General features: G+C 40.7%; 1 protein-coding gene and 1 pseudogene across 7 annotated transcripts in view; both read left to right on the top strand.

The window, feature by feature from the left end:
* NCKAP5 (NCK associated protein 5) overlaps positions 1-12,918 on the top strand; it is a 1,056,356-nt gene that overhangs the window by 962,880 nt on the left and 80,558 nt on the right. For all 7 annotated transcript variants that reach the window (XM_067742126.1, XM_067742129.1, XM_067742130.1 and 4 more), the window contains one exon: positions 8,921-8,999. In XM_067742126.1, the coding sequence (XP_067598227.1) occupies positions 8,921-8,999 (79 nt within the window). The remainder of the gene's footprint in view (positions 1-8,920; positions 9,000-12,918) is intronic.
* Positions 62-2,383, top strand: LOC137225958 (glycoprotein Xg pseudogene; annotated as a pseudogene).

A 12,918-nucleotide genomic window follows, 5' to 3' on the forward strand; every position in this document is an offset into this window, starting at 1 on the left:
TGGAACCAGGCCTGGATGCTGCAGGTCAAGGGAGAGGGGACAGAGCCTGGAGCTGTGCCCCATGCTCCCGGCTGGGACATCAAGGCTGTCCTGGGACTGGGCGCTAGCCCCGGAGCTAGCATGGTCCGCCGTGCAGGCTGCACATCGGGGCTTCTGTAGGCTGCCCATCGGGGCTTCTGTAGGCTGCCCAGGTTTCCTGAGCGACAGGGACCTCGAGGACAGCCGCTACCCGCCCGGGCCCCGGCCGCCCGCAGGAGGCGGCGGCGGCAGCTGCCACCCCCATCGTGACGGCCACGGAAACACGCTCGGCGGAGACAGCTATCCCTCGTTCGGCAACCCACAAGGCAACATGATAGCAAAAATCGTGTCTCGTATCGTGTCCGTGGTGGTGGTGACCCTGGACCCTGGGAGCGGCCAGCTATTTCCAGTACAACAGGAGGAGGAATTGCTTCAGGACAAATGAACCAGGAAACATCTTAGGCCTTCAAAATCCACCCATCGCTTTGAGAAAAGCTCCGTCCAGTCAAGAACCGCCTTCATCACTCCCGTGAAGTTCCTTTCCTTCTTGGCTTGACCAGCTGCCCTGAAGGGTTTTCTCTTCTGTTTGCAATAGACGTGCTGCCTAACCAAGAATTCCTAATTCCTCAGACACCTCGATCGATCGTGATAAGGTAGACAGCTGGACCTTGGGTTGTACAAAAGATCGCTTGATCTGTTGGTTCCATCGTGAATCTGGACAGAGAGATTCCAGCTCTGGAACGAGCTCCGAAACTACCGACCCCAGGCCGTCGACATGGTCACAAAGCACAGGGGCAGCAGAATGGCACGGGGGTCTTGGGCCGGGAATGCCATCAGCTTCTAAAAGATGGAGACAGACTGCTGTTTGGGTTTCCAGCAAGCTGGGGTGAGAAGCTTGGCCGTTGCTGTAAGTTTCTTAGTTACGTCAGAAATCCAGACCCGTTCACCACCGCCCGTGAATCGGGAATGAGTGATTTCCAACAGTAACGGCAGAATTTGCACGTTATTTCAGCTCACAAAAGTATTGTCATCTGCAGAGGATCAGGCTGGATTTTGGAAATTGAAGTGCAAAATCGCTGATGTGGAAACCGTCTCGGGGAAGTGATCAGGGGGTGCTTTTTCCTGTGAAATAGTACAGTTTCTACATTGTTTTGGAGAATGCGGGGTAGAAATAGAGATTTGCAGATGTTGAGGCTTTTGGTATTATCTTTGATCTTTGATCCTCTTTGGGTACCAGTTTTGAAGGCGACGGCAGTACTTTCCTTGGTTTATACTTTTCTTTTTACTGGACTAGATGATCTTCTATCCTCAAACATCTGAAAAAGTATACTAGCCATTTGCTTCTATTTTAGTAATACTTTAGGGGAGAGGAAAAAGGATGGTTTGGGCAGATGAGTATAGCTTGAGTCAGCTGAGATTAACGCTGATAGAATTTTAGAGTTTAAATATTAGAACCAAAGTCACTAGAATCCGGATCTCATAAAGAGGACACGTTAAAATTCCAAATACGCATGCTTCGTGCTCACCCTTAAGGATTGAGAGCTAGGTCTCCCAAGAGAAGTTGAAAGCAGAAAGCATTTGAAAGAGCTTCGCGAAAACGGAAAAGAACTTAAAGCTAACGATCCTGACTAGCTGTCTCAGAATTGCATGACTTCCATCCTGGATTTATATAGATTGGAGCCATTTGAAGACAGCCTGTATTTCCTATTTTAATACGAATGTCCCATGACTCTTCCCAAATCTTGTTGAGCTTTCCCATAAGTGAGGACGCCCACTAAACATTTCCCATATATGAGTTTTCGTGGGGAGTTTAATTTAACTCTTGTTAAAAAGTGTGTGTGTGTACACACACATTTACACACAGATATACATAAATGGAACTTCCAAAAAAGGTAACTCCATCCATTTTCTGTAACTGTCATGGACAACTTTTCATCATTTAAAATACACGTAAGATGGAAGCAACCTAAGTGTCCATCGACAGATAAATGGATAAAGAAGATGTGGCACATATATACAATGGAGTATTACTCAACCGTAAAAAGAAACGAAACTGAGTTATTTGTAGTGAGGTGGATGGACCTAGAGACTGTCCTACAGAGTAAAGGAAGTCAGAAAGAGAAAAACAAATACCACATGCTAACACATATATATGGAATCTAAAAAAAAAAAAGGTTCTGAAGAACCTAGGGGCAGGACAGGAATAAAGACGCAGACATAGAGAATGGACTTGAGGACACGGGGAGGGAGAAGGGTAAGCTGGGATGAAGTGAGAGAATGGCATGGACATATATACGCTACCAAATGTAAAATAGATAGCTAGTGGGAAGCAGCCGCGTAGCACAGGGAGATCAGCTCGGTGCTTTGTGACCTCCTAGAGGGGTGGGATAGGGAGGGTGGGAGGGAGGGAGACGCAAGAGGGAGGAGATATGGGAACATATGTATATGTATAACTGATTCACTTTGTTATAAAGCAGAAACTAACACACCATTGTAAAGCAATTATACCCCAATAAAGATGTTAAAAAATAAAATACATGTAAGAGAAAAAAAAAAAGAAAGTTATCCTTTTTGGAACTTGACTCCCTATCATTTAGTGTTTTAATTATGAGGTCCAGAACTCAGGGGGTAATTTCCTTTAAAAAAATGAATAAAAGGCATTTTTATATTTCCCAAGGATATGCCAGTTTCAAATAATATTTTTGTTTTAAAATTACCTTAAATTGAACTTCCTCTCCTTACGTTCTTTCTGTTCTTGCATCACTGGTCTGGTGATATTCCTTGTTCCTTTATGTAAATTTTAAAGCACTCGAGCAAAAAACAGTATCTTTTCAGAATTCCTGTATCCATATACTTTTGGGCTCTAATAAAAGGGATTATAAAATATACTATGTGCTACCATTTTCCTAGGGAAAACCTGAAACATGAAGCGATTACTCATTTTTTGGGGGGGTGGTTCAAGAGTAGAGGAGATTTTAGAAGTAATCGTGATTGGCATTATTAGTTTTTAATTATTATTGATGTTTAGGGTTCCTTCGAGTTTCACTTTAATTTGAGACAAATGTACATTTAAATGCTCTTTTTTTTCAAACAGCCCTTGACTCTAAAGAGCTTCAAGTTCTTTTTTTTTTTTTTTCTTTTCCAAACCCTCTGAAATCATATGCAGACTATGTTCTTTGCAAAAGCTTTTTTTTTTTTCTTTTCCCCACTTCTTGCTCTTGGCTTCCATGGTCTCATGCCTTCTTGAAAACATAGATGTCCCTTGCATTATAAAACCACAAATTCCAAGTGTGTCTAAGGCTGCCTCTGTAGTGTCACTGAAAGGAAAGAGAGAGAATAAACGTGCGGAGATGTGCAGTATGCCAGAAATTCAATCCAACTGATCTAAAACTTTGATAGGCTGGCAGAGCCCCTTATCAGAGGCACTCAATTTAACTATGCCCCATCTAATATGGTGCTGACAGCTTGGGGTATATCTTCACTGTACAGAGATACCAAAAAGAAAAAGAACCTGTTTAGCTTTTACAATCTCATTTTTACTTTCTTATTACTTCCTAATGCTAAAGTAATTTGCCTTGCTTTTCTTCTCTCATTTGAAGTCTTTTACAGTGTAATAATGTTTCCTTTGGTCCTTCCAGAATATCTGCAAGAAACACTCTTATTGTTCTCTGTGAAGTACAAGGATTCCCTAACCACCAAATGTACATCATCCATAGGGATAAGCTAATTTTCTAGTTAGCTGCAAGAGGAAAATTAGTCAGGCTGGGAAGCTTTCCATGTAGAGGACTATTATTAACCTAGATAGTTGAACAGCTAGTCATTTTTTCAAAGGTAAAATGCAATTTGTTTTCACCTCTATAATCGGCAATGGGGATCGGACTAAAATTACTAATTTCAGAAAGGACATTGGCCATAGTCCCCTTGGGGACTAGTAAAAGAACAGCAGTGAAAACCTATTCATTGTATGTTATCAGCCTATATAGAAAGGAAATTAGATGCAAAATGAGATACACTTTTATACCATAGCACATTGATGTGAGTACCCATGAACCTTTTAAAACCAAGAGTTGAAGGGAATTTTCCCCTCCTGGGGCTCAAGGTAAATTTGCTTTCTGCTTCTTTTAAAGTGTGTCGCAGAGAATTCTTCTCACAGTAGTTATTTTGGGTGAAAACAATAGCTGCACATAATGCATTACATATCACGTTTTTTTCCTGAATAAAATCACTCTTCAAAAATCTTATACCAGGGACTTCCCTGGAGGTCCAGTGGTTAAGACTCCGCACTTTCCACCTCAGGGGGCGCGGGTTCGATCCCTCGCTGGGGAACTAAGATCCCGCGTGTCGCAAGGTGCAGCCAAAAATACCCAAAAAACCTTATACCATAATATACCAGCATCCTTTGCCCTTAACAAACTAAGGCTCTATGTAGTTATGAGGGTCCTAAGGCATTTAAATTATTGTAATCTGTGGTAATATAATAGAAAAATTATTTCCATACATATATCAAGTCCATGTACGTAGTACACCTCCACTTAGTTCACTGGTGACTGCATATCCATTTTCAAGATTGCTAGATGCATTCTACCGTATGTATAAAAGTCTCATTAATGCTTTACTGAATTAAATATTTTTCTCTTTTCAGAGCCTTAATTAGAGGCTTATGTCCCCATTTATGCTGTCATTTACAGACCACTTAGCTCTGACTTTTGTGTAATTTAGACAAGGGCCATGTTACTTTGCACTTCTACTTAAATTCTGCAAAATCATTATAAGAGGGGAAAAAGGCATCCCCAGAAAAGATTGCATCAGTATTAAGTAAATAAGTCAGAAAGAAATGCACACTCCTTCCTACATGTTGTAAGTCCTTCCTTCCTCTGGATTTAGGTAATTTTCTGAAATGAGAAGTCTCAAAGGAACAGCTCCTTATTGAGCTGTCACTGGACAAAATAAAAATCGTTAATGAAATTAATGAGATCATATAGCTGGAAAGAGATGGCCATTTTAACATGGGTATTTTAATTTAAATTATGAGTATCCTCTTCACCCAGTGTCACATAGTCTGAAAAAATCACATATGCTAATAAAAAAGTATCAAATACAATCCCATTAAAATTGTGCTGTGGTGATGAAGTAGCATAAAATAGTACAATAATTACACAAATTGTTATCATCTTATTAAGTTCTGCAAAATTTTATAACTTCAACATCTTTAATTGAACAATTCTGTTCTAAATCCTATTTGGATGCTAATAAGAAACATGTCTATTTTGCCTTCCTCCTGCAGGGTTTTCTAAATGACCGTCTTTTCTAAAGGTAATGCCTTCCAGGAGGTTTCCCTCCAAAGATCACTTCTCTCCTCTCACAGAGGTTCATTACGTTCTTTTCCTTTTCATTGAGCTTTAACATCAGAACGTTCTTTTCTCGGGATGCATTTCTTGTTAGGATGATTCAGAGAAGAAATATACACAGAATTCCAAATGAAGGGTGTCCCCACATATTGGGTCTTATTCTGCAGTTATGTGTATATATTTGTCAGCAATGAAACATTGTCTCCCTTTTTCCTCCTGTGTCCTTTGTAAGCACGTTCCTCCCAGCCTTTTCTAATGGGAGAGGTTAATAGAATATAATGGGTACAGTGGCATTTAATGGTTACCTGTTAGAGACTGGTATTTAGTACAGCTCTTGACTACAACTGCAGAGCTCAAAAGATGAGCAAGAGTTGGAGGTGCACCATTAGAAGGTGCCCAAAGTACTGGCAGCAAACTGAAACCAAAAATAACCCGCATCATTGCTCACGAGTCACCTGCTGCTTCTTACCAAATGGGACATGACTGACATTGATTTGTATCTGTTCCTGGTAGAGCGATGGCTGAAGAAATTCTGAGTCTCTAACCACCGTTGTTTGCTGAGCCAAACTTCTTGGTTTTGTGACCATTCCCATCTGAGAAGTGCTTTGCCACGTGAAGAATTCGCTTCGGCAAATTCTTCATCTTGAGCTCGCAGGCCCTTGCCCCCAGGAAAGTTCCACAACCTTTCGCCAACACACAGCCACTGTGTGATCAAGAGTGAAAATTAATTTTAATTTCAGCCTATGAGAAATACAATTAGCAAGGGGAATCTGCCGCCAACATAAATTATGCCCCTCATTTCCATATGGAAATGGATTTCTTTAATTACTCACCACTTTGCATTGAAATCTATTTGTATGGATAATTAGAGCTGACAAGTATGCCATTCTAAGGCACTCCCCCATTTTCCATTCCTTTGTTGATTCTTCATCCATCCCCTTCCAATTCAAAACTTCCCCTCATGTGTCATTCGCTGCTCAGGGGTCATTAGCCCAGGAGAGCTGAAAAAACTCCTGTCTACAAGCCCAGTTCCTCTGATAAGTACCCAAGAGGCCACGTTTAGCATTTGCTATTAAGCACTTAAAGCCCTAGAAAAATTCTGACAAGGAGCTGACAGGTAGGACCTCAAGATGGTTTTTATTTTCCTTCTTAAATATGATACTTGGACAGAGGTGGTGATTAAGTCCCACCGAAGGCGGCGGAACAAGTAGGAAAGAGAAGCAGGGCACTAACACACACAAACAGAAAACTTTTTTGCTACTCTTAAATAAAAATATAGTTTATGTGTATTTGGAATACTGCCTACCTAATTGCCAGACACTAAGAAAGGTACAGTAGTTCTTGGGAAGGTCTGGAAGGGATGACTGTGACAAGATAGCACACTGAAAACTTAAATTACAGCAATGAATAGGGGTCAGGAGTGCCCACTCTAAAACTGACATCCTTTTATAACCTTGAACAGATCACTAACCCTCTCTAAGCCTCTTCTCCTTTATCTCCAAGATGAGAACCTCATTGTAATCATTAGCTTCTTCTGTTCGGAATTTCCTAGGCTGATGGAGATGATGATTCACCCACTTTCTAGCAGGTTAGCATGGTACCCCTTCAAGTTTAAGATTGGTTGATTTAGAAAAACCCAAAGGAAATGCTATCTCACCTAACAGGCGTGGGAGAATATGGAGCATCCTGTCTTAGGTATTGGAACGGGCTGAAAATATAGATTTTCTTGATGCTTCTGTAAATGAGGATAGAAAGTTCCTGTTGGATTCTTAATGGAAATTAAGGTGTTTGGGTCTCCTTCCTTTGGGGTTTCTTAGTAGCTTTGTCACAAAGAGGTCACCGAGCTAGGTGAACTTTGGAAGGCGAATAAGTAACTCGTTAGTCTTGATGATGCGCACAGACCTTCTCCTCTCTGCCTGCGTAAATACGAGAAATAGGGCTGGTTGATGTTGCTGGAGGTACTAACAAACAAGGCAGTGCTGGCAGCAGACAGCTGATGGGTAAAGAAAGTGATGACGCGTGGCCTCTGGGTATGCAGCCCTTAACACCCTCTCCTTTCAGGGTTCAGACAGTCATTGACAGACTCCTGAGTGCTCCATCTCCTGGCTCTCAGTATGTACGGATTAGGCACCAATTACATTCTGATATTGGAACCATGGTCATGAAATGTAAATAATTGGTCTGATTCCGTTAGTCATGAAAAATAAGAGGTTAAAAAGTAGAACGCTAAGTCTAGCTCAAGGTCAGTTGGCCAGCATATGACTTTCTATATTGTAAGTATAAAATAATGGTTTCTTGGCATTCCACTCGAGCCCCCGAGCAAATCCACTGACAACCTCTAATGTCCCCCCACCGCGTTCATTGCACAGTTCATTATTATCGTTGGCTGCCCAGGTGACCGGCTGGGATGTATTTTCAAAGAGCTACTTAGGGTCATTCTGCCAAGGACCATAAGCTGTCCTGACCTTGTGGCCAAGTCTACACCGGCATAGTCCCATGGAAATTTGAGAATAACAAAGTTCCACCAAATGAACACAACACTGAAACCAGATTTGCTGTGTTTGAATCCTGGTTCCACCGCTTGGACAACTGCTTATCTTGTCTGTTTCTTCAAGGCCCCTTATGTCCAAAACGGAGCTAACGATAGCACTTAGCTCCTAGCATTGCAAGGTTAGGAGAGCATAGGTGTGAGGGGCTTAAAACAGCTCCTGCTGCATAGTAGTTAAATGTTGGCTGTTTTTATTGTTATTGATATTGTTCATGATATTGTTATTACTACTGCTACTAGATTGGGAAGTAGGGGGCCTGGGTTTAGTGTTGGCATTTACATATGTTTAAGGAAACTTGCTGGATCTCAGAATTCTCATTTGTAAAATACTGTGACTGTATTAGATTCCTGCTGGAGTTCCATTTGGTACTCCAGCATTCAGCCTCTGGATATCCCAGCTGAAATGTAAGGCGGATGTTTCTGACCTGAAAAAAATCTAGGTTAATGTATCAGCCTTCTAGTTCACTGAGCGCACATCATAGTCACCTCACATTTCATTCCGGAAAGAACAACAACAAAATAACATTTTCTTAGAGAGTTATACTCTAGGAGAAGGTCAGCAGATCTAAGTGTATTTCTTTATTCTCATTAAAATAACTTGTGGTGGAGTCACTGTCCCTGGAAGAATTATGTTTCCTTAGACTTTAATTTTTCCCAGCAGCTCTGTGTTACTGACTTTATTAAGTATTAAAAAGAACTATAGCTGTTATCTCGAAAATCTTATGTAGAATCAGGTACCCTATAACTTGCTTTCAGAGCTGGGGTTATATTTCTGAAAATATGCTCTTATAATTAAAACTTGTAATAAAGCCAAGTGATAGAGTAGGGGAAAATGGAGTGAAGAAAATATGTGTGTGTGTGTGTATATATATATATATATATATATACACACACACACACACACACACACACACATGTTTGTTATAGAATGTACCAATATTCTGAGGATTACACAATCGATTTAATATAACACATAGGAACTCACAGTGTTTCCTTGTTACTGCAGATAAAAGAGGCAAATGAACACTTGCAAGAGGATGAAGAAGATACAGTTGCAGATTCTGCATTTCAGAGCCATACCATAGGTAAAAATTCATGTCTCAATATGCCTTTCACTGAGATGTTTTCTACATGCGACCTTATTTCAGACACGGTGTGTTCCTAAAGGTCATGTCTTATGCCCACCTCTACCAGGACTGGGTCTTAACTTCTCATGCGTGATAACCTTTATCTTCTTAGGCATTGGAAGCCACCATAAAATAAGTGGGTCAAAGCAGAACCTATGAAGAAAACGTAGGTATTTGCAAAGGAACGCAATGCCAACTGATAAGCGAGTCCTTGTCAATATGAAACGAAAATGATACTGAGTGTAAATAATTTCTCTCTGCGGAAAAAATCAACGTTGAATTGATCCAGTTTCTGTAACTGTCTCAGGAAGCACTACCATTGGTTAGAAGTGTGGAGTGGTAGCTTTCTCATATTGAATATTTTAAAAATTGGATATGTTTTACACATAGAACTAAACAGATTAAGTATATACGGCTTGCCAAATTCACCTCCTCATTTTCTTCATCGTTTCTGTTAGAACCCTGATTATAGGTAGTCCTTTCTCAGAGATACCTTTGCTTTGTCAGCTCTGTCCTAAAATTTTACATGAGCCCACGTTGAAGGAACTCAGGTTTCTAACACAAAGGGATTTTGCTTACCTGTTTCCAGCAGTCAGGAAGTAGCTGGTAATAGAGTAGCTGTCTGCGACGGTGGTCCTTGTCAGGAGATAGAAGACGTGATAACTTTAACAGCTCTGGGCCACCGTGGACACTTGCAAAATTAGTTGTTCTTTGGGCTCTAAAAAATAGCTGTGAAATGTAAGCATGCTGATTATTTAGTTTTACACAAAACATCAAGGCATGAGAGAATCATATTTTCAAATCACATTTGGGTGTAGTAGACAGTACTGAATACCATCCTCTAGGGCATGACGGCCCTCCAGCGTGCTGGTGGCTAGTATAATCAGTATGCACGGCTCCTGCCCTTTTCCTGGAGTACCTTTAGCTGCCAACTCTCAGTATCTCACCACTCCTAGAGCCATGTTGGTATGTTTTGCGGCTGCTTTTCCAGCTTACCCAGCTGCCTTCTCCCAACTATAATTTACAGTTGATCTCAGAGAGTTATCATACCCTCACAGCTTAATGAGACTGGCACACCATTATTATTCTTTTCTGTTGTAATTGGGAATACAAAAGTCTTAACAAATAGCTGGATGAGTGGAGTCTGAATGAGAGTATTATTCCAGAAAGACATCCTTCAGTACAGTTAGTTGTCAGTGATAACTGAGAGTAAAATGTCAGTTGTACAGTTGTCAGTAAAATGCTTAAATTAGTGTCAGTTCTGTGTAGTTAGCTAATGCGCAAGTTAAATATTGTTCAGCAACCTTCAAACGTGGCACTATGTAAGCCCCACTGAGTCATCATTTTTCCATAATGAGGTATTCTTGGGCTTGTACAATAACATACATAAAGTTAGAGGCTGAATTTTCGAGAGAGAGCTATAGTAATCTGAGTATTTTTTTTATAGGCTAGCGATTCTTTAGATCTGTACTGTTTGACATGATAGCCATTAGTCCCATGTAGTTATTTCAGGTTCAATTTAAATTCACGAAAACTACAGAAAATTAAAAATTCACTTCCTCAATTGCACTAGCCACATTTTAAGTACTCAGTGGCCACATATTCTATATGGCCTCTTTTTCCATCATCATGCAAAGTTCTGCTGGAAAGTGCTGGCTTAGATTACTCTCAAGGAAGTAAATTTGGACTCTGTTTCTGTTTCACATAATTGTAGACTCATCTCCTCAAACTGGTGGAGACCTATCCGAACAAGCTGCTCCTGGCAGCAAGTAACAACAACAAAACTGACTAGCCATGACTTAAGGAATAAAGTCATTGAGTCATCTTATATAATTAAAAGTCTGGAGGAAGGGAAACATAAAAGAGAAGCAGCAGCTCAACAGTTCTATCTGAAACCCTGTTTCTTGGTCCTCATGCTTGTCACTTCTGGTTGCAAATTAATTCCCACCACTCTAGGCATCCCAGCTACGTTTGGGACACAAAGTGCAAGGAAAAGTAAAAATTCCTTCAGAATCACCGCCCCGCACCGTAGACTTCACGTTACATGTCATCAGTGAGAACCAGATCATAAAGCCAATCTTAGGTGCAAGGGATGCTGGGAAAGTCAGTATGTTGCTTCCCAGCCTCTACTGCATGAGGTAGCAGAGAGAAGAGGGTTGAAAGTGTTCCCTGAGGTAGCCAATCATTATTACCACAGGCCTTTTAAAAAGTTCATCCATTTCAAGGCTGAGTGAGACTCAACAAATCGAGTGGCTATTTATCTTCATTGCACAAAAATAACTGAAAAAATATTTTTTTAGCACCCCGCGAATCCCAGTGTTCTTCATGTTGTCTAGACTAAGTGTTATCACATATTCTGCCAATCTTCGTAACCATAGAATATTTCCAATCACAGCAACTGAGCAAACCTATACATGGTCTTCTTCTAACCAAACAACAGCTAGTATCTTTGACAAAGAACAACAATCAGAAAAATCTGTGAATCTGAATATTTGCCTTTCTGTGGTTAAGGATAATCGTGTTGGCTTCATCAGAATGGTATGAGTTGATGACAAGACAGGATGCTGTTAACTAAACCTGCTCTTTATGGAAATTCAAGATTCATGAAATAAGTTAAATAATGCAACTAGATTCTTCTCTTTCAAATTGCCCTAACAGATGTCAGACTTTCGTGTTAATAAGCAACAAGCAAATGACTAGGCTAGCCTACACAAATGATCACCAACACCAATTGTTCTTTCTTGCTATTTAACTCTAATAGATTCACCCAGTGTATTACACTAATTATCTAATAGGATTAAATGGTCAGTAGGAATTCAAATGACATTGTCTCATAGTAAAAACATCAGCCAGTGATAGCATCAAAAATAACCTCCTAAGAGGAGACAGGGGATTTGGAAATTCCTTTAAAGGGGAAGAAATGTCTCCTGAGGAGTCTGAGGAAGAAATCAAGCTGAATTAAATGATAACCAAGAAAACAAGGCTGCTTGGTAGACTCTCGTGAAGTGAAGGAGGCATGGTATTTCCCCCAATCTGAAGAGTTGTTACCGAATGCCAGTTTGTGTGCCCAGAGCACAGTGAATGACATTCATAGTAAAAATAAAATGTAAAATATCTCAGAAAGCTAATCAGGCTTTCACAGCTTTTTGAGTGGACGTCCATTTGAGTCAAAGGTCACATTTTGAATAGCGTGCTGACATATGTGGCTTAATTGTGGAAAGAGTGAGCTACTGATCATCGAAACAAATGTGAATGGGAAGTACAAATGTTCTCAGTAACGACTCTGATATTCAATAGAGAATGTTCTGGTGACTTGTAACAGACTAGCTCTGAACTGGAAACCACTTAGATAATAATACCTGTGGATGAGGAATCAGATAGAGTGGTTTTCCATAATCTGGATCCGCAGGAATACTTCCCAGGGTGACAACATTTCTGCATTTCCCAATATACAAATGACACCTGAGAGGTACTATAGGGTAATAGCTTGGGCAAGGAAGTTTCTCTCGTGGCTGCACTGAGTTCACCCATCTGTAACCACAAGCGCTGAACTTCAAAGGGGGGGCATGGCATCTGGCAGCCCGAAATATAAATCCCACCTGTCATGAAGGTAGACCCGTGGAAACAGGACCATGCGGTTCTTTCTGACCAAGGACTGGAACTAGTAATATTAGTTTCCATCCATTGAGTATCTCCTATGTACAAAGCCCTGTGCTTGGAACATTACATGTCATCCTTCTTGTGTCTCACTCCCTTGCGGCTGGTTCTCTGTTTTCGTCATCTGTCAGCTTGTTCCTTATGAGTGCTTCCTTCTAAATTCCGGAGGCAGGCATGAGATAAGGCTTTGGTGGAGATTTCCATATTTGTCAGCATAGTG

The sequence above is a fragment of the Pseudorca crassidens genome, chromosome 6, assembly GCF_039906515.1.
Source record: "Pseudorca crassidens isolate mPseCra1 chromosome 6, mPseCra1.hap1, whole genome shotgun sequence".
NCBI lineage: Eukaryota > Metazoa > Chordata > Mammalia > Artiodactyla > Delphinidae > Pseudorca > Pseudorca crassidens.